We start from the raw sequence: 23,180 nt of genomic DNA, 5'->3' as shown, positions 1-23,180 counted from the left end.
TTTGTTAAAAAAAAAAGAAAAATGGTGTTTTCATCAAGGTTATAATATTAGGTTATAATATTCTGATTACCTGAAATGCTACCTGCGTTGTGCCAAAGAAAAGACCAGCATGTTCCATCCATGTGCTCCCTCTATACCAGAGCTCTGAAGGCACATTCATCCAAATAGCATTTGTTTCACCAGGCCTAGAAAACCAGTTCTTTATTGTAATAAAAATTATTCGACCAGATAGCTCCACCCCTAAGCCCTCAATGCTTTCACTCTGGCGAAACTCTCCTTATGCTGGTGAATGATGGTGCTAATTGTCTTATTGTCTTTATGAAATTGGGTTAGCAGCTGCAAGGAAAAATATAGTGGAATAGCAATCACGTAAGACCCTCTCTCTTCTAATCCATGGGCAGTGAATGCCTTTCTCACTTTCCAAACATAGTTGCTTACATCCTCAGATGACTATGTTATTTTTGTTTTTGTAGCTACATTACTTGAATTATGCCTCAGTACCTGAAATTTAATTGAATCAATATTTACTGAATTCAAATAGTATGCGGTTGGATGTGATTTCGATAATTTTATTAAATCCAATCTATTCAAGATATCTTGAGGACCTCTTGAGACGTTTTCTGTAATGAAGAATCAAATGCTGAAGTGCATGATCTAAATTTCCATTATAAAAAGTGGCGTTGTACATTGAAGGAACTTATCTTGCCACCCAATGGATCTATTGTCCTTACCAGAATATATAACCTAATCTGTAGTACCTGCCGCTTAACAGACGAAAATACTTGTACCATTCTTTTCAAAGTAGAAATGCATGCTAGATTCCTCTTCTACTGCCTACTGCAATTCACAATTTGCATTTTGCTCTAGGTGGAGCTTGTCAGTGGAAAGTAGCAATAGTTCAAGGCTGGTCTGAAAGGAGTTCATATTTACCATGAAAATGCTCAAATACCTTCATATTACCAGTATATCTTCAAGGGATCAGCTTGTTGCAGATGTGTAGCCCCTGCAATTAGGAAGCACAGCAAATATTCAAACAAAAGCCAATAACTAGCAGGTGCACTTTATGTCTCTTTTTGACCCTGCCTTTATGAGTGTTGTAAGTAGGTACATTTATAATCATCATTTTGAAACATGCTTTCTGCATTTCCGGATGCACATCTCACTCAAGGTAGAGATTTTCAAAGAAATGCAGTAATATTACAAGGCTGGTCTGAAAGCAGTTTAATTTGACAGCAAAATGTTAGAGCACCTGTATAATAACTTTTACTCAGTGAGGAAAAGTTCACTCCAAGGCACAGATTTACTAACCTTTCATGCAACAAAAAAGACAATTTGCTACTCTGAATTGTGTGAAAGAGAGAGAGCAGAAATTAGCCATATCTAATAAAATATTTTGCAATACTGCTCTCTCATAGCCCTGGTGCACTTCAGGCAGCATAGCGCAATAAAGGCAGCCCTTCGCCATGGTGCAAGCGTGCCTACATTGTGATTAAGGTTGTGTACGTTCCGGCATAAAAACAATTTTTTAGGGGCATATTCCTCTTTCCATTTTTACTGCAGACTTCAGCACACATGGAAAGAGGAAGTATTGAGGAGAAAGAAGTTATTTTTCCTCGTTACACCTTTTTTGGGTAGGCGCACTATTTTGCAACAAACCCAGGTTTACTGCCTTTAAAGAAAATGTTTTCCCTCAAAATACATGGGTGGATGCATGAGAAAGCCCATGCTTAACACATGCAACGCCTACCTTATGGCCGGGATACCCGTCACCCCCTCCCAACACAATCCCCAAGAATGGGAAGACGGAAACAGTTCTTGAGCTTTTGGAAGGCGGGAGGGAGTTACCCTCCCGGCCGTATTTATTAAAATATGAAACAAAATTAAAACATTAAAATAACAGTTTCATATCATGTACAATTTCATTTACACATTATGATGTTTATTGGCTAACCTTAACATATCTCTAATACAAAGGTTCTCCTAGCCGATTTCTAAAACATCCTGTAAATGCATTTCTCAAAATTCAAATTGTACATCCTAACATTACGGGCCAACGGCAAGGTCGTAACCGGTGTCAGATCCCTAATACCAGAACTCCCCCCCTTACTTGTGAGGGGCGGGCGCACAGAGGACTGTACCTCTGTGCCAACTTCCAATTTCCCTTGTCTTAACGGGGGCCCCATATTTACTCGACGCCATCTTGGTGGTCGTTCGAGGACTCGTGTGAGGTGTCTAGAAGGTAGCATAGACCCCCCGCCCACCCCACACTGCTTACCACATCCGCCGTCGCGGATGTCCTGGCCCCGGGAAATTCCCAGGAGGGGCCCGTAGCCCCTCCTCCCCAGGGAGGGGCCTTGACCGCCTTCCCTTTCGGCGGCCCCATCCTTAGAGGGTACCGCCTCCCCGTGTGAGGGGCCAATGGCCGCCTCCCCCCGGGCGCTCCCATCCATAATGGGTGGCGCCCCACCTCTAGGGATCTTCCAATTACTGCTCACCGATCATGACCTTACCGCCCGACCAAAAAATAAATACGACAGTTTTTTAACCTAATGAGGACGGAATAAACAGTTATAATGGACATTTTAGCATCAACTTCTAACTATGCCATTACTGCTCTTTCAATTCAGCTGCAATATTTCGCCTAAACAGAATAACCATTTTATTGTCACATCAAAAAACAATCCAACTTTATTTGAAACAACCTGAAAAGAGATAGTATCCTCGTTAATCAACTTTATTGCAATACAAATCGCTGCCATCAGGGGCTGGTGGGTGGGTCAAAATTGGCTCCTTGTTCCGTCTCGGGCTCACACGTGCAACGAGGGGGTGCAGCTTCCAAGCACAGGAACAAGAGGATGCTTTCTTGGATTGTTGCTCCTTTTATTCTTCCTCGGGGGGGGCGTGGACCCTCCTCCAACCGCCTACGGGGCGTGTCCAACGGTGTAGGTGTCTAGGACAACCCCTCTTGGGTGGGAAAAGGCGCGCCCCGGCTACGCCACTTCGGGCATACCAGCCGTGACACGCCTCCCGCCCAAAATGGTTTCCCGGGGGGATCGGGGCACCCCACCATACATTCGGGGGGACCGAGTGGTCGCCCCTTTCCATATGGCCGGGATACCCGTCACCCCCTCCCAACACAATCCCCAAGAATGGGAAGACGGAAACAGTTCTTGAGCTTTTGGAAGGCGGGAGGGAGTTGCCCTCCCGGCCGTATTTATTAAAATATGAAACAAAATTAAAACATTAAAATAACAGTTTCATATCATGTACAATTTCATTTACACATTACGATGTTTATTGGCTAACCTTAACATATCTCCAATACAAAGGTTCTCCTAGCCGATTTCTAAAACATCCTGTAAATGCATTTCTCAAAATTCAAATTGTACATCCTAACATTACGGGCCAACGGCAAGGTCGTAACCGGTGTCAGATCCCTAATACCAGAACTCCCCCCCTTACTTGTGAGGGGCGGGCGCACAGAGGACTGTACCTCTGTGCCAACTTCCAATTTCCCTTGTCTTAACGGGGGCCCCATATTTACTCAACGCCATCTTGGTGGTTGTCCGAGGACTCGTGTGAGGTGTCTAGAAGGTAGCGTAGACCCCCCTCCCACCCCACACTGCTTACCACATCCGCCGTCGCGGATGTCCTGGCCCCGGGAAATTCCCAGGAGGGGCCCGTAGCCCCTCCTCCCCAGGGAGGGGCCTTGACCGCCTTCCCTTTCGGCGGCCCCATCCTTAGAGGGTACCGCCTCCCCGTGTGAGGGGCCAATGGCCGCCTCCCCCCGGGCGCTCCCATCCATAATGGGTGGCGCCCCACCTCTAGGGATCTTCCAATTACTGCTCACCGATCATGACCTTACCGCCACAGGCCGGATAGTTGACCGGCTATCCGGACCCCCCACAAAACTCCTACTAAAGGTCATGGCTACACAAACTTATTAACCAAGCTATGAAGTCACCTATGAGTAAGACATTTCCCTCCCGGGACAAATGGACCCCGTCTTCCAGATACATATGGTCCCCCCGGATACATCCATGCGGAACACAATGCAAATTTCCTGTGCGAAACAACCTACCCAGTTTGTTATTAACCTTCTTTACCGATTGATTCAAGGCTGACACAGAGAGGGCCCCCCGCCACACCTTCCGAGGAATCATGTGTGACCATGCAATCGTGCACCCCGGAACCCTTCTCGCCAACCAACTTACTGAGGATAAGATTAACTCGAGAAGTACTCGTCGACCAATGGTCACCAAATCATTGCCCCCAAGATGCACAATGATTACAGACGGCGGTGACCTTGTCCGCCCTAACAGTCCCTCCATAAAACCTTGAAACGGGTCAATACAGAGCCCGCCCCTTCCGTGGAAGGTCACCCTGTACCCGTATTCCCCAGCCACGTGAATCATGTCACCTGCTTTAAATACGTCCGCGGCGCGCCTCACGTATGAGTGGCCAACGACCCACACCACTCTTCCCTCAGCCGGTGATCTTTGACCGCTGGTCCCCAGGTGTCGGGTCAACTGCACAGTCCGCCCCGCAAAGCCTGCTCGCGAAACCGTAAACCAAACAGAAGACAAGAAGCGTGAGTGCATGACATTAGCTTCACAACATGTGCAACCGCACATACCTTTTGTAACAATTAGAAGACCAACGCCCCAACTGTTTCACCTTCTCCACACTCAGACCCCTGGCTGTAGCCTCTGTAGCAGCCCTTATCCGGAAGGAATGGGTCCCAAAATCGCTCGGGTCCAAGCCCGCTGCCGCGATTGCCATTGTTAACACCCGCTGAAACTGAAATCTCGTCAGTGGGGTGGCGTCGGTGTGTCTCAGCAAGCTCTCCCCCATGATGCCGCCCTCTGCGCTAAATACTCCTCCACGCATTTTACCGGGCACATGGGAGACCGCGGGATCCGCTGGACTACCACACTGTCCCCGATGGCACCCTGATCGGTCTTGGACTTGGCTATTGTGACCACCATTGTGTCACCCCTTATCTGAATGTGTTCTCGACACAGACCTCCCCCCGTATCCTGCTTATTCCTTGCTACCAGCTCGCTTACCCGCATAGCCCCATGGAATGCTAATGCAAAAGCGGCCCGGAACAGCACTGTCTCCGTTTGAGATGAACAAGTCGCAGGGAGTACGGACATTAACATGGACAACCTCGCTAGATTTATCGGGTGCCTCTCATCCTCCCTACGGCCCTCAAGGCGTTGCCACCCACGCAGTGCCTTCTTTACGAGAAAGGACGATGTGGGGTCCTGGATGCCATGCGCCTGCGCCATAAAGGCAATGGCGGCCCTGTGCCTATTGGCTGTTGCCAATGATCGGCCTGCCTGATGTAGTGCTACCAGAAATTTCAGGACATACTCCTCCTGCCCCCAATGCTCCCCCCTAGCTGGACCCAAAAATGACCAATAGGAACGGAACGCTCCTTCATATGCCTTCCTTGTCCTGGGTGCTAGACTCTCTCCCACGAGGTTTTGTAATCCGGGGCACCGAGAGACCAGAGAGCTTCGGGAAATGGTGCCGCCACCAAATCCGCTGAGGGCAGAAAACCCCGGAAGGCCTGCATATGGGAACGAGAGAGTGCATCAGCTGCCTGGTTCAGTACCCCCGGCACGTGTCTTGCCCTAAAGTGGACGTTTAATCTCATACATAGCAGGACAATTTCCTTCAATAATCTCAAAATCCACTTGCAGCGTGCTGCCTGATTATTGATACATTCCACAACAGTCATATTATCAGACCAGAACACTACAGCGTGATCACGAAACCCCTCTGGCCATGTTTTCAAGGCTACCAGAATGGGGAACAGCTCAAGAAACCCAATGTTACCTGTGAGCCCACTATCGCGCCACCACGCTGGCCATGTTTGCGCCGACCATCGATTACCAAAGATGGCGCCAAAGCCCACACTTCCTGCCGAGTCGGTCCACAACCCCAGCTCCTCGGAGGAAGCTGATGGTTTGTTCCACACGACACGACCGTTGAAATCCGCCAGAAATGCCAGCCATATGCGCATATCCTGGCAAACCTCTGCTGACAGTCTTGTGCGGTGGTGCCCTTCCTTGAGGCCCACCATGGCTTGTGCGATAGAGCGGGAAAAGGGGCGAGCCATCGGTATTACTCTAAGGGCAAAGTTAAGCTGACCCACAGTTTGTTGCAACTGATGGAGAGTTACTTTCCTCTCGCCAAGGCATATCCCAAGAGAGGCCTTAAATTTCATTACCTTCTCCATGGGTAAACGGAAGCACCCCTCCACTGAATCGAGCTCAATTCCCAGAAACTCGAGTGAAGTAGATGGCCCCACTGTCTTGCCTGGTGCCAATGGCACGCCGAAACTGTTCATGAGATTACAAAATTCATTCAAAGCCTGTTCACATTCCGTGCCCCCGGCTGCCCCCAGAAACAGAAAATCATCAAGGTAATGCATAACCTGAGTGAAGCCCGTGGCTCTGGTGAACGCCCATTGCAAAAAAGTACTGAACTTCTCAAAATACGCACAGGAGATGGAGCAACCCATCGGCATACATTTATCCATGTAGTAGCGCCCTTGAAACACAAAACCTAAGAGACGCTGATCTTGCGGGTGTACAGGGAGCAACCGGAACGCTGACTCGATATCTGATTTAGCCATCAGCGCTCCGGGCCCCAAGCGATTCAACATGGCGACGGCCTCATCAAAGGATGCGTACCGCACCGAACAAACTCCCGGGTCAATCGCATCGTTCACCGAAAGACCCCTAGGAGCGGATAAATTATGGATTAATCGAAACTCACCTGGGTCCTTTTTGGGGACTACTCCCAACGGTGAACAAACAAAGTTAACAACAGGCGGATTCACATACGGTCCCGCAACACGACCTCGGGTCACCTCCTTTGCAATTTTTGCCTGTACCACCGCCGTATTTTGTTGAACAGATAGTTGGTTTTTACACTGTGCTTCCCCCCGAAAATCCCCCGCCGGGATGTGGAAACCATACGAGAAACCATCTCGCAACACCCCAGCGGAGACATGATCAGGGTATTCGTTCAGCCAAGGGATCAATGCCATGATGTCAACGGGAGTAGGTAACGGTGCCCCTCGGTCGATGTTAGACCTGTTTGGCTCCTCCTCTACCTCCTGTCTCACCATTCTTGGCTCTGCACAAACTCTCGGGGTGTGAAGACTGCCCGCACCCTGCACACTCATGCCTGAACTTGCATGTCCCTTGTGGCCTAGTGCACTTGCCTCTGTTAAAGCTCCAACAGACCCCTTTTTTACCTGAGTTCCGATTATTCTTTGTGTGCTGATCCCCGTTGGCGCCTGCCCGAAAGGGCGCCGCAGAATAATGGCGGGAAGGCTCTGTCCCATTCCCGCCAAAAGAAGACGACTTCGCCGAGTTCGTCATACCCTGCTTCTGCCATGAAATGGAGTCGAAACAATCCCACGTCAGGGATGAGTCGTGCTCCTTGGCTTTACGAAATTTGTTATCATAACTCATCCATTGATTGCCTTCGTATGATTCATAAAATTCCATAATACGTGTTTGATAACAGGCTAATTCCGCCAACAGTTCAGGCCTACGTTCCCCCATGATTGCAGTGAACATTCCAAAGGCCCTGGCCCAATTAGCGATCGTTTCATCTACTCTGAAACCCGTCATTTTTGCACGCCATACACTCGGATGTAACAACTCCTTCTGATTTTTAACGTGCTCTATCTCATAGTGATCGGTCAACAGAGAAAACATATTCACATATTTATCAGCCCAGATCCTTTCTTTCACATCCATCGGAATATGCTGCACCACCCTTTCCCTCCTTGAGGGTAACGATCCCACCCCCGCCATTGGCAACGGCTGCTTACCCGAACCGGTAGCTGTCTCTGTTGTTGCTGCCGCTCCAACGCTTGCCGCCGGCCTATCCGAGGGAACCTGCGGGGAAACAAGAGGACAAGGTGCCTTCGCAGCATCTCTCGATTGCCGCAACTGCTTCATTATTAACCTGGCCTCTTCGGCCGTGTCTCCTGGTGCCCCACCACTCTCGTTGTTCTTGCCCAACCATGTCGCCAACTGGGCGGCCAGTTCGGGGGGCATATCCTCCTCGCTAACGGGTGTAACTACTACAGGGATAGGCTGTCCCGCGTTCGGGATCGGAACTGGGGCCTCCACCGGACCGACCGGGCTTGCTGGAGGGGACTCGGGCACCGGGGCCTCCCCTCCTGCTGCCCTACTCCTGGCCCTTTTACCTCTCCCGGCAGGGACTACTCCCGGCAATGCTGGTCCGATGGCTTTCTTCGGTCTACCCGTGCCATTCATTGCCGCCATCTGCTTCTTCATGTTCGCCATGTCCTTTACCAGCATGCAAAGCATTTGTTCGGTCCCAACCTTCTTTCCGACCTTCTTGCCAGGCATCGTCTACGGATATTCGATTCGAGGTCCTGGATCCCAAGCTTCGGACTCACTGAAAGAGAAACACAAAAATTACAAGCTCTCAAAATTGGCTCCTTGTTCCGTCTCGGGCTCACACGTGCAACGAGGGGGTGCAGCTTCCAAGCACAGGAACAAGAGGATACTTTCTTGGATTGTTGCTCCTTTTATTCTTCCTCGGGGGGGGCGTGGACCCTCCTCCAACCGCCTACGGGGCGTGTCCAACGGTGTAGGTGTCTAGGACAACCCCTCTTGGGCGGGAAAAGGAGCGCCCCGGCTACGCCACTTCGGGCATACCAGCCTTGACACGCCTCCCGCCCAAAATGGTTTCCCGGGGGGATCGGGGCACCCCACCATACGTTCGGGGGGACCGAGTGGTCGCCCCTTTCCAGATGCAGTGTAACGTAACTCGGCACAAGGAGCTTTTTTTATAAAGACACACAAGTCTTGACCAGCATTTTGCGTCATGCCTGTACCGAATAAGTGGAGCAATCCCAGTCGAAAATGTTAGTAAATCTGGGCCCTATTGCATTGTCTCAAAACAAGAAGCACAAAAAATATCCAAACACCAAAATGCCATGCCCACTGCAACAATCCAGTTTATAGGTTTTAGGTACAGCTTATGTTTTGATAATAATACCAGCCTCTTGGAATCTATGATAGCCAGGCCTATGTATAAAACAACTGATATTATAAATAACATGTATTGGGCGAAATGTAGCTGGCGGGAGGATTAATTAACCATAAATTATGTTCAGTGATAATTAACCACTGCTTTTAACATGTCACTTTGTTGATTGCTTTTGTTTTGTAGACAAAGAAACACAGATGCATAAGAAGGAAATTCAACCTACAAAACCTGGTAGGACTTTCTTTCTATTTTACAGCATATTCATCTTTTTTTTGTGACACCATCCAATTCATGTAATGTTGAGGGCTTGTACTGGCCAGTGCCCATTACTAGCAGGAGGGAGATGAAATATTCTGACAATTCAGAGTTTGTGCAGCTAGTCCTTTCTGCAGCTACGACTCAATGATTTACATGGCGAGAGGCACAACACTATTTTTTTCCAGATGCGCTCCCTTTTCATTAGCAGCAAGTTGTATTCAAAGGCCATATGTTCCATTGTGGGACCTCTTATTGACTTTTTAAATAGTGATCTAAGATATCTGCCTGTGGTGCCTTGACGCAGCAATATCCTCACCTTTCTGTTCACAGCACTGAATGCATGGGTTAGTGACTAAACTGTGTGAATGTCTGTATCAGTCTCTCAGTTGGTATGTAAGCAGCTGAATGGGCTGCTGAGTAGCTACATGAGTGTCTATATGGGTTGTTGATTGGTTGTCTGAGTATCTATATGGGTGCCTGAGTGTCTGTGTGGGTGGGTGGGGTTGTGTTTGACTCTATGCATAGATATGTGAGTGGTTGAGGCAACCCCATTTGTACAAGTGGGCCAAGAGGTAGTAGGATCGACTATTTTCTTTTTAGTTTAGAATATTGGCAAAGGGTGAGGGACATGGAGGTCGTGAAAAGGCCAGAGAGTGACCATGATGCTTTGTCACTGACATTAGACATGAATTGTTGCTCGGCTACGGACGGCAGCATGGACATGGTAACAGCAGATCACATTATGTCTCATGACTGCCGAAGGTTAAAGTGGTGGCAGGTGTCCAAGGATGAGGAAACTGTGAGTCAAATTAAGGTGACGCTTGCAGACTCCCTTCTTGCCCTCTCGTTACCCGAGCCTTGTGAGGACAACTTTATAGCATTTACAGCAGTTGATGAAACCGTGTTTTCCAAGTTGAGATCCTTTTTTATGAAACCGAAATCAATAGCTAATAGGCCTTCTGTGCTTAAATCGGCAGAATGGTATGATGGGGAATGTAGGAATGCTTACAGGGCTTTATCAAAAGTAATAAGGGCAGGTTTACCACAGGAGGTAAGGGAAATGAGACATGAATATAAGGCCACCCAATATCGGGCAAAGAAGGCTTTTGACGAAAGTAGATGGAGGGACCTATTTGCTGCAAGTTCTGGGAAAAACTGGTGTCAATTCTGGCAACTCATTAAGGGGGTAGTGATAATGCCGGTCCGGCACCAGCTAACAATGTCCCTGCTGAAGCTTGGGTCGCTTAATCTCAGACCCAATTTTCTTTGCATAAAAATAACTATGGACAGTATCAGAATGTAGCTCCGGATTCAGCCCTAACATTCACTTTAGTGGAAATAGAACATGCCTTGGATAGGGTAGCTGCAGGAAGAGCCCCGCGTCCGGATGGTATCCCAACAGACATATTTAAAGCTGACCGGGAGAATTGTTTGAAATATATTCTTACTTTTGCCAATGGACTGGCAAGAGGAGCTCCATTCCCGGAATCCTGGCACCGGGCTGAAATTGTCCCCATATATAAAAAGGGGATCATGCTAGTCCAATTAATTATCGGCCTATAAGCCTTATTGATTTTATGCAAAAGCTGGTGGCTAGATTAGTTCTAAGCAGAGTAAACAGGTGGATTGATGACAATGAAATTGTATCCACCTACCAAGCAGGATTTCGCTCCCATGTTAGCACTATTGACCAATTTTTTAGATTTATGATGATATATTGGAACACTGTGGTGTTAGCCGGGGGCACCCTCTATGCAGCATTTATAGATCGTAAATCTGCATTCGATTTAGTGCCCCATAGTAAACTATGGAACACACTTAAGGAAACAGGGTTGCCTGCTGAGATTTTAATATTCATCATAAAACTGCTTGAATCTATTTATGCCCAATTCCGGTGGGCTAAAGAGGGTGAGGTAACTAAATGTTTTCCTGTGAATAAGGGAGTACGACAGGGGTGTGTTTTAGCCCATACCCTCTTCTCCTGGTTCATTAACAATGTCATCTCATACTACACTTAATATCCTACGGACGCTCCTACTCTCGCTGGTTTGAGGCTTCCTCTTTTAATGTTTGCAGATGACACTTTCATTTTGTCTAAAACTCAATCCAGTCTGCAAAGAGCCCTTGACAGATTTAGTCTTTTTTGCAAGGACCATGACCTTGTAGTCAATGTTGACAAAAAGAAGTTCATGGTGTTGCATAAGTATAAATCAGTTAAAGCTAGAGTAATAATGAACTCTGAGACTCTTGAACAAACCAACTCATTTACATATTTAGGTGTTACAATGGGCCACAGATGGATTTGCTAGTCGTAAGACACAACCAACTGGCAGGGGCCCTTTTAAAAGAACATCGTCTATCCCAAACCAAACCAATTGCTCCCGTATTAACTATATATCAAGGGAAGGTTAGAGCCTCAATTATAGCCATAATTATTTATGGAGTGGAACTTTGGGGATTTGAAAATGTAGGTCCTTTAGTCCAAGCGCAAAATAAATTTCTGAGGGCACTGACCGGCCTTCCTCAGTCTGCCCCTCTTAGGCCACTATATCAAGATATGGGGTGTATTTCGTTTGAGGAGGCTGCAGGTTTTAGACCTCTTGCCTATTGGTGCAGGCTTTGGACTACCCCTGAGTTAGCACCCTATGCGCAAGCTCCTGGGTATATTAGAAATGCAGACAAAACTAATAAAATATATTGGTTGCAAAGGATTAAGGCTATATTATCAGACATGGGTCTCATCCATTTGTGGCTGGACCCAGAAGGTAATATTTTCCCTTCAAAAATAGATTTTAAAGCCTTTTATAGGGACATGGTCAATTTGAAGTCCATTTCCCAGGTGAATGCCACTTCCCTAACAGGTCTCTTTCTGGAACACAAAATTGATTATAGGCTGGAAGCATATTGGGACACCATAATGAGCCCTGGTGATAGGAAGCTCTATCATCAATTTAGAGTGTGTACTCTCCCCCTAAAATCTTTTTCAAGTAATTGGGGGACTGTACAAGACTCAAAATGTTATTGTTGCCCCTGTAAAGAAGAGACTTCATTGCATGTTCTGTCTTGTCGTATGTCCTGCATATAAGGGTCCCCGCCATAAATGGCTCAAGCCAGTTTGTGCTAAAATAGGAACTAGATCTTGCCAAACGGCTTTGCGTATCTTGAGAACTCACACAAGTGATGTCATAGTTATTGCTATGGTTACATTTTAGAGCTGGGCGTGGGTCCTTAGAAGGAATAGGTTGCAGGCATTATGTAACTGATGTTATGGGATATGGCGTATTAGTCTGTGTTTATTAATCTGTATATAGGATTGTGGTTTCCATCCAACCCTGTATATTTTTAGCCTTTAACTTGAATTTCTTTTATATGGGATCTTATTATGAATTTTTTATCTGACACGTTATATGGGATCTTATTATTAATTTTATTATCTGATTGTTTTAAAGTATTTCTTGACTTTTAATATTGTTTATTTCAAGTGTCTTTTATGATTGTTTAAATCTAATAAAGACTAATTGAATTGAGTGGGTATTTCACTGGGTGTATGGGTTTAAGACTACAACTGTAAAGGGCTGTTTTGGTGGGTGAGTGTGTGTATGGGTATGTTGGTGAGTGAATGGATGTCTCAGTGGTACATGAGTGTGTAACTAAATATGTGAAAGGCAGTATATGTCAGTGGCAGAGTATATAAATGACTATAAGTGAGAGTGATTGATTGTGAGAGTGGCTTCATGGATGAGTGTGTGCTTGTATCAGTGATTGTATAAGAGAGTAAGTTTGTGTTATTATTTTTAAGAATAAGTAAGGTAGTGTGTGTATAACTGTATGGGTGAGTAAATGGGAGGGTGCATGATTCTTTGCATCATTGACTAGGTGTGTGAGTAACTCTATGGATGAGTGGTGTTTTTGTAAATGTCTGTATAGGTGTATGAGTGCATATGATAGTGCTGTACTGATGAGTGGCTGTACGTCTGAGTGACTGTATGGGTGAAGGAGTGGATGTGTGTGTAGACCTAGGAACCAGTGAATGGGTATGTAGTAACTGGTATTGGTGTGTCTATGGTTTAAAAAATGGTAGTCTGTATTTTAGGGTGGGTATATCAAAGGTTATATTAGAGTGTAAGGAGGTGTATCAGATTATCACCAGGATGATGTTATCAGTGATGTCATTAGAGATGTCATCAGTGATGTCACTGACTATGTCATTAATGATCTAATATGTGTTGTCATCAGCAGTTCATTGCAGGGGCGCGAGTTATAGTTAGCTCGACTAGCTATAACGGCCACATTTCTCTGGTTTTGTACAAGGGAAATGTGCAACTAACTATAATGTCCCTGAAACCTATGTTTTTTTCAGTGAATTTTTAGGGTTTTTTAAATGCTAATTACTGACTATAACGTCTTTGAAACCTATTGTTTTGTCATTGAATTTCTAAAGTTTTTTAAATACTAATTTCTAACTATACCGTCCCTGAAACCTATGTTTTTTTCAGTAAATTTCAGAGGTTTTTCAAATGCTAATTTCTAAGTATAATGTCCCAAAAATACTTTTTCATAGTTTTTTATTTTTTATAAAAATAATGTAATGTTTTCTCTTTTCTACAATATAAATATATGTTTTTTTTAAAGTGGATTCACATACCGATCGCGTATCAGTCTAGGTGGGTCCACGAATCCAAGAATTTTGCCGCCATATTGGTTAAGTCATGTAGGATGCGTGTTTGGTATGCGAAGGGAGCGCGGTTCTTTACCCGCATAGCATCACGTACGTATTTCCAGGGGTCGAGTCAGGTGCACGAATCAGCCACAAATTGTTGTTTTAAAAGTATATGTATATAAATTTAATATGTATATTATGGCAAGAGATTATTTTATCTAATTATAAATATCATATATTTGTAATTGTAATAAAGATATAATATTGTTTAAATGTATTTTTCGGGAATAGTGTAGGGCGTGTGCTGGTTGCGAGCCGGGTGTACAAATCCCATGTGATTTCAAAAAAAACAATTTCATTGGTTAAGAATCTTTGGATTTTAGAACTTGAAGGACCCCACCCATATTTTTCATTCCTTCAAGAGCATAGCAGATACATCTATTATTTTCTGCTCCTCTTCTTTGCCTTTTTTTTCACTCATCTGAAAATGACACTGGTAGTCCTCCTCAGCAGAATCCACCTGAAGAGGAAGAAGATCTGGAGGAACCCGTCAAGAAAAGGTACGAAAGTATTATGTGGGCAATGTTCTCCATACCACCAGGGGAGAAAAAGGTGAATACCCGAAAAGTAACCTGCACCATTTGTCAGAATGTCCTCTCACAAGGTTCTGAAAAGAAGTATTCCCGCAGGACGGCATAGATATTAAAACATTTGCAGACAATACACTCTCTGCCTCTTGCAAGAGAACAGCTTCGACAGGAACAACAAAAGAAGGCATGTGAGGAGAACACTGCTGGACCTACCATGTCATATACTTCTACAACATCTGGCACTACAAACATCATCCCTAACGTTGTGTAAAATGTAAGAAAATCTTATGTTCCGGTGAACAATCACTGTATGCCATCCTGGTTGCTATTAGGAACCACAATTGTCACTGTTGGTTCTGCCTATTTATTTATTTTAAAACACCAAAAAAATCAAAAAAGAATTCAAAAAACAAAAAATATATCAAACAAAAAAGAAGAAAAAAATTGTTCTTTTCAGAACCGTCTATTTGGTGTAAAATAGATACATTTGTAAGTGCTGTATGAATTGTGGTGAGTGGAATATATGGAGAAGTGTATAGGTAGTGCATATGTGATTGTATGAGTGCATGTGTAGTGCCTGGGTGGTTGTAGAAGCTCATGTGTACTACCTGAGTGATTGCATGAGTACATGGGTAATGCCTAGGTGATTGTAAGAGTGCATGGGTAATGTCTAGGTGCATCAACAAGTGCATCAGTAGTATCTGTGTGATTGCTTAAGTACCTAGGTATACCTGGGTGATTGCAGAAGTGCATGGGTAGTGCCTGGGTGATTGAAGGGGTGCATGGGTACGGAATGAGTGATTAAAGGAGTGCATGGGTACGTACTGAGTGATTGAAGTAGTACATGGGTAATGCCTGGGTGATTGTATAATGCAGGAGTAATGTCCCAGTGATTGGAGGAGTGCATGGGAACTGCCGGAGTGATTGAAGGAGTGCATAGGTAATGACTGGGCGATCACATAAATGCATGGGTAGTGCCTGTGTGATTGGAGGAGCGCATGGGTAGTGCCTGGGTGATTGCAAGAGTGCAGGAGTAATGTCTGGGTGATTAGAAGAGTCCATGGGTATGGCCTGCATTATTGAAGGAGTGCATGGATAATGCTTTGGTGATTGCAAGAGTGCAGGAGTAATTTATGGGTGGTTGGAGTAGTGCATGGGTAATGCTTTGGTGATTGCAAGAGTGCAGGAGTAATGTATGGGTGGTTGGAGTAGTGCATGGGTACTGCCTGAGTGACTAAAAGGAGTGCATTGGTAATGCCTGGGTGATTTTGTAAGTGCATGGGTAATCCCTGGGTGATTTTGTAAGTGCATGGGTAATGCCTGGTTGATTGCATGAGTGTAGAAGTAATGTCTGGGTGATTGGAGGAGTGTAGGGGGAATGAGTGGGTGATTGAAGAAGTGCATGGGTATACCTGCGTGATTGCAGTGGTAATGTGTGTATGATTGTAAGAGTGCATGGGTAATGTCTAGGTGCATCAACAAGAGCATCAGTAGTACCTGTGTGATTGAATACGTACATGGGTAATGCCTTATTGATTGAATAAGTGCATGGCTAGTGCCTGGGTGATTGGAGGGGTGCATGGGTACGGACTAAGTGAATAAAGGAGTGCATGGGTACAGACTGAGTGATTGAGGTAATACATGGGTAATGCCTTGGTGATTGTATGAGTGCAGGAGTAATGCCCGGGTGATTGAAGGAGTGCATGGGAACTGCCGGAGTGAATGAAGGAGTGCATAGGTAATGACTGGGTGATTGCATGAGTCCAGGGGTAATGTCTGGATGATAAGAGGAGTGCATGGGTAATGCCTGGGTGGTTGCATGAGTGCATCGATAATGCCTGGGTGATCGGAGGGGTGCACGGGTACTGCCTAAGTGATGGAAGAAGTGCATCAGTAGTGCTTGCATGATTGCATGAGTGCAGGCGTAATGTCTGGGTAATTGGAGTAGTGCATGGGTACTGCCTGAGTGATCAAAGGAGTGCATTAGTAATACCTAGGTGATTTTGTATGGATGGCTAATGCCTAGGTGATTTTGTAAGTGCATGGGTAATGCCTGGATGATTGCATGAGTGCAGATGTAATGTCTGGGTGATTGGAGGAGTGTAGGGGTAATGCCTTGGTGATTGCTTGAGTGCATGGGTAATGCCTGTGTGATTGCATGAATGCATGGGTAGTGCCTGGGTGATTGGAAGAATGCATGGGTACTGCCTGCGTGATTTAAGAAGTGCATGGGTAATGCCTGCGTGATTGCATGAGTGGAGGAGTAATATGTAAGTGTTTGGAGGATTGCGTGAGTAATGTCTATGTGATTGCATGACTGCAGATGTAATGTATGAATGATTGCATGAGTGTGTGCGTAATGTCTGAGGATTAGAGGAATGCATAGGTAATGTCTGGTTAATTGTATGAGTGTAGGGCTAATGCCTAGGGGATTGGAGAAGTATATAGGTAATACCTGGGTGATTGAAAAGTGTAAGGGTAATGTCTATCTGTTGGCATGTGTGTACAAGTAGTGCCTCGGTGATTGGAGGAGTACATAGGTAGTGTCTGGGTGATATTATAAGTGTATGGGGACTGACTAAGTGATTGCAGAAGAACATAGATAGTGCATGGGTGATTGGTGGAGTGTGGGAATAGTGCCTAACTGTATAGATGAGTGCATGGGTAGTCTTTGAAAAAATGGATGAGTGTAGTAAAACCTACTGTAAACATTAGTTCATATTATCATGCTTATTACATTATTTGTTCTTACCTTTTTACTAATGGAGATACAAAACTCAGTGGAACTATTTTACAGTATTTTTGTTGTAAACTGAAACTAAAATCTTTTCAAACTTTAGTACTTTGTTCTGTAAAAAAAGAAGAAAAACTGTTACTTTATATAATATTATAGTTTTAAGAACCCAACATAATTTTAGAATTACATAACATATTCAGTTTCCCTTTTTTGTTTTTCTCTGATTCTGCTAAATTTCACCATACACAGCGATTTCCATGTAGATCATCATACAACAGCGGGGAAAAAAATACAATCAATGAGATTGTATAAAAAAACAAATCTGCATTGAAAATATTTACAACAAGTTCAACTATCAGTTTACCTATCTACAGTTTCTAAATTTTATTGTTCAAGTATATTAAATCGTTTATTTCTCTGAAGTACATTGTCTAAAATATACACTCTCATTTACATCGTGTATAATATAAATATCAACTATATAAACTAGGTCTTTTAATCACAATTTTCCAAATGCAATATCAATTAGTACTAACAATAATCCAAGCACTAATTGTTTACATCGTCCCAATAGGCCGAATAATGTTTCCAAATCCAGTTGCATTGAAAATATCCAAAATAAACTTGTTAATTCACATTCAGATCTTCCCAATATGCCAAATGATGTTTTCAAAATTTTGGCATCAAAAATATGAGATACGAATTCATAAGGCAGCCTACATTCGAATTCCAAATGAGCATCATTGCAGTGTGTCCATCCTTTATTGCACTTTAAATACACAGTACAGTGTCCAGATATTGTAGTAGGTCCATCATGGAAAACAATAGTCACTGTTTTAAAGTTCTTCCTGATTTGATACTTGACTTGGCACCATTTTTTTTATTTGGTTTCCAATTTTCTTCTAACTGCTCTACAATGTTGTAGCATTAAAATGACATATGGTCCAAATCTTTCTATAAATAATGTTGAGATAGTTTCTGATGTACAAGCTGCAGTGGGGCCGCATAGCACAAGTGGTGCGAATGTCCTTCGGAACAGTTCTGTTCTTAGGGGTTCTCCCTGCCCTGCGCCATTTCGGGTTCAGCGTTCTGATAAACTCGTATTTGTATCCTGTGTGGGCGGGAATTGCCACCATACGCTTCTGATCAAAATTGGTCATTGTACCCCATCTACTAACTATACTGAGGTAAGGTCGGGAAGTAGACTGGGACTGGTAGAAGTCCTGAGGAAGACCGGCGTGACCTTTTAGTGGGGGCACAGTAAAACGGTCGAAACATGTTGGCATTGGCAGTTTAAGGAGGGGTGTTTTGGGAACCTGACATTCTCTATAACACTTCCCATCCTTCACTATTTTAATCCTGGCCTTGAGACCCATGAATACAGGGTTCTGGAAGGGTATCCATGAGCCAGTTTTAAGCACTTTTCTTCGCTGCACTTTTTTCTATCACTGTACCCAGTCACAGGGTAATACACACCTTGATATCACTGTTTGTCACTTTTGTGTTGCTCGTCTTCCCCCTCCCTAAGCTCCATCCTGTACGTGGCTACGCCAGGATGTTTTGATAGCAGACCCGATGATCAAGCATGTCACACACATTTGTGTGTGAGTGAGGGCAGTTTTCTAAACACACGACTTGTGCCATTTCATGTTCATCACCCTGCTTGTATTGTTTTTCTTCTCTCTACCCCTCTTAGTGTTAACATGTTATAGTAGGGGGTTCAGGGTAGTAGAGAGTTACTGACCCTCTCCCCTCTTCTGTGAGTAAGAGTGCTTGTTGCATTGCCATTTCTACTTCATTCATGGCTATTGCTGCTTAATTTTTAAGAAGTGGTGTCTAGTGGGTCTTGACTTAGTGGAGCAGAACTTTGACTATCTTGAGAACTATCTCCAGCTATTTCAGCTGCAATAGTAGTTTTTTGTTCAATCTCCTCATTTAACATTTGTAGATAATTTGAATTGTTTTTGTATGCAATGCTATCTTTACATGCATTAAAAAAATCTTCATAGCAGTCAAAATATCCAAGTAATTCCATTTCATTACGCCAAGGCTTGAAGAGTTTTGAGAAGTGCTAAATAGAAACATTCCCTTTTATGTGGAGTATTACAACTAAGTTTCCTGTGATTAATAAGATTTCTTTTGGCATGTTTTACCAAATTTCCATCAAATCCAATTACTGCATATTTTTCTTCATTTATATTTTCTGTAATGTGAGAAGTTGACCTGGTATATCCTGTCCACTAATTAAAGTGAGCACCTTGTACCAGTCCATACGACCCTTATTGAGGATTATGTCTAAAACAACCTTTAAAGAAAGCAATCCTAGTTGTAGCTGTGGAGAGCAGCCTTCAGGCTAAGCCTTGAAGAAATGTACAGCAGCTTGTTTTACTACATTAGAACCTCCTGAATAACCAAATGAAAGGAGAATCACACAAAAGATATATAAAGTATATGTATTTATTAATAAACACTCTCTACTAACCTCTATACGAGATTAGAGCACAAAGGTACACTATATTTAATCATTAGGACGACAGTAAATAGCAAAATACACAGCGGGCTCCAGGGGGAGACTGAATCATATACGAAGAAAGTGGTATACGACTTGACTAGACAAAGTGGCTAGAGTACGTAGAATCGCTGGGACCCCAAGGAACCACCCAAAGTAGTGACATAGGGGACCCACGGAGGACGGGTGAAGTGTGAGAACACAGACGCGAGTGCCGTACAAGTCTATGGGATGGTCGCGGTTGGAAAATTACATTTTAAGGACACTTCAGAGAGGACTTCAAGCAAACCCTTTGGAACATAGAAGGTTCAAAGGCCACCACCCTTGTGAGTACTGAAGTACCAATGTCACCTATCCCAGGGGAGCCGGGTGCATAGGGGTCAAGTGATGTCGGAAACCTTCATCATTTTCAATGGTGTGACTCAAAGAAGTGCTGCTGCCGGGAAGACGATAAGTCTCCGGTGGAATCAAAGCCTGGATCCGAGGTGAGAAGAACCTGAAAGCAGAGAGGACAGAGACTGGGTCACTTCAGGGTGACCAGGGGCTCGGTAGACAAATGCCCACCGATGTCGGGTGCTTCAGGTGAGATGACAGGATGCTTGACTCTGCAGCCTTGGGAACAGGAGATGTCGACGTTGGCCAAGGTCCGGAAGGGAGCTGTCCCCACGAGGGATGTCGAGTGCTGAGTCAGTGTCCGATTGAACACCAATGAGCCTTGGTAAATAGAACCCACCCGGGCAGAGGAAACCAGTCACGATGAGGACCAGCAAGGTCCAGGAGACTCTCCAAGCTATGGTGAGTCAGGGCACGTCTGGAGCAACCAGGGAAGCCTTTACCTTCACAGGGACTGACAGGCCAACCGACCAGGAATTGCGAATGGACCTCGAGCTAAATCACAAAATACCAGCCCACCGAATACTTGTGGAGTGTAGGCCAGAAATATTCGGTGCAATTACTGCTCAGGGTAAAGACTACAAAGCACAACCTCAGGGATCACCAAAACCCAGATGGTGCTGCAAAAGTACATGGTGCACAGGGATCTGGTTGCACGGTCCCCAGGAGGTAAACTGGTCCCAGAATTGCTGAGAGGGCAGATCGACCTCAGGGACGCTCAGGAACCCACCTCCTGTGTCGTAGAAATCTTCGGAGTCCTCAGGAGCTCGGGAGATGCAAACCAGTCAGATGTGTCAAAGGTGCCTGCCTTGCAGGAGAGTAGCTCCTTTACTCCAAGGGAGATTCTTCAGTCATCCAACGTAGTGTAGATCGTCAAAGTATTTGCACAGTTTAGTCCAGGTAAAATCTAAAGTCCTGTAGTCAGGGTTTCTACTTTATACCCAAGGAAGGGTTTGGACAAACTCTGGGGACCCTCCTATGGGAGGGACAGGACCGAGGGGATTGTTACACCCATGTCCTTTGTCCGGTTTCACGCCAGAGCAGGAGCAAATTGCTCTTGCAACCGGTTTGAGCTGGACTATGCACAGGGACACCAAATGTGCCCCCAGTGCAGATTTTCGGGCACTCTCAGAGTGCACCCACCCAGGCCCAATCCACTAAAGCCTGTCTGGGAGGTGGTCACACCTCCCTGTGACAGGGAACCTATGGTCTATTCTTCCCCTGCTTGAGCGCAGCTCAGCAGCAGGAGGGCAGACTCGTATCTGTGGCTGGCAGCATCCATTTTGTGCTGCCCAAGTTTAGAAAGCTGGAACAGGGTAGACCAGTGCCCCATAGTAGTGGTTCTACAAGTGAGGAATCGCACCTACCACACCAGTTACTGGTGTGAAGGTATGATTCCAAGGTGTTTGACATCAAATATGACATGTTTCAAAAGCAGCCGTTTTAAAATGAGCATTTACCGCGAGGTTATAGTGCACTTAAGTATATATGGTTTGGCTACATCACAGACAACCCCGGACAATATATTCTGAAGGCTGCAGAGGGGCTCCGTTTATGCAGGGGCACCCTCACACACAAAACCCAGCACCCTGCCTTCAGGATTGATAGGACCTGCCATAGGGGTGACTGATAGGTTCATATGTGCAGTGATTAGAATGGATATAGGCAAACTATATCTAAGTAAGGGGTACATGCACCACCTTGCAGGCTGCTGTAGCAGACCTGTGGTGTGAGTTTGAATGGTCTCTCAGGGGTGGCATAATACACGCTGCAGCCCCTGGGAGGCCTCTGGGGTACCTAATCCCTGGGTACATGGTGCACCATATACTAGGGATTTATAAGGGTACCCCAGTATCCAATCTGGAGTGTACCTAAAGTACATGCAATCAATTTAGAGGAGGAAACAGCTTGACTGGGGTCCTGGATAGCAGGATCCTAGTCAGTCTAAGTCAAAAACAGTGATACATCAGTAAAAAGTGGGGGTAACTATAAGAAGCAGACCTTACTGTCCTACATAACCCCCCTTCACCCCCAAACGTAGGGACATTAATCTAACCTTGACCAGTTGAGTCTTCATGTTCTAAGTGGAAATATCTTGAGAGTCCATCTGCGTTGGCATGGTTACTCCCAGGTCTATGTTCCACTGTGTAGTCCATCCCCTGAAGGGAAATGGACTACCTCAAAAGTCCATCTGTTTTAGCCATAAGAGGGGCTTATGATCTGTCTGAACAATGAAGTGAATACCAAACAAGTATGGCCTCAGCTTCTTCAGAGCCCAAACCACAGCAAAGGCTTCCCTCTCAATAGCTGACCAATGTTTCACTCTGGGGGTCAGCCTTCAGCTAATAAAAGCTATTGGCTGATCCAGACCCTCTTCATTCAGTTGTAATAACACAGCCCCTCTGCCCAACTCAGATGCATCAGTTTGAAAAATGAATTGTTTTGAATAGTCAGGACTTTGATGAATGGGAGCAGTGCACATGGCCTGCTTCAGGCCATCAAATGCATTTTGACAGCTAACTGTCCACTGAACTTTCTTAGGCATTCTTTTGGGAGTTAGATCATTCTAAGGGGTCAATATGGATCCATTTACTTTGACAAACCTCCTATAGTACCCAGTCAGGTCCAAGAAAGCTCTGACCTGAGTGTGTGTGGTCGGAGCAACCCAGTCCATGATGGTCTGGATTTTGCCCTGCAATGGTTGAACCTGACCTCTACCCACAAGGTGGACTGGGTATACAACCTGACTCTGCCCTATCTGGCACTTGGTGGCCTTGATAGTGAGGCCTGCTTTCTTCAGTGCCTCCAAAACATTTCTCAGATGGACCAGGTGATCTTCCCAGGTGGAGCGAAAGACAGCAATATCATCTGGATAAGCCTCACTATAGGCTTCCAAACCTGTAAGGACTTTGTTCACCAACCTTTGAAAAGTGGCAGGTACATTCGTCAAGCCAAAGGGCATCACCACAAATTGGTAGT

General features: G+C 45.1%; 1 protein-coding gene across 50 annotated transcripts in view; it reads left to right on the top strand.

Annotated features, from left to right (window-relative positions):
- LOC147708230 (uncharacterized) overlaps positions 1–23,180 on the top strand; it is a 2,035,583-nt gene that overhangs the window by 1,556,020 nt on the left and 456,383 nt on the right. For all 50 annotated transcript variants that reach the window (XM_086926979.1, XM_086926974.1, XM_086926953.1 and 47 more), the window contains one exon: positions 9,238–9,285. In XM_086926979.1, coding sequence (XP_086783105.1) covers positions 9,238–9,285 — 48 coding nt within the window. The remainder of the gene's footprint in view (positions 1–9,237; positions 9,286–23,180) is intronic.

This window comes from Lissotriton vulgaris, chromosome 6 (genome assembly GCF_964263255.1).
Source record: "Lissotriton vulgaris chromosome 6, aLisVul1.2, whole genome shotgun sequence".
In the NCBI taxonomy this organism is placed as follows: Eukaryota; Metazoa; Chordata; class Amphibia; order Caudata; family Salamandridae; genus Lissotriton; species Lissotriton vulgaris.
Note: the sequence above shows the minus strand (reverse complement) of the source record. Positions and strands in the feature narration are given on the sequence as shown.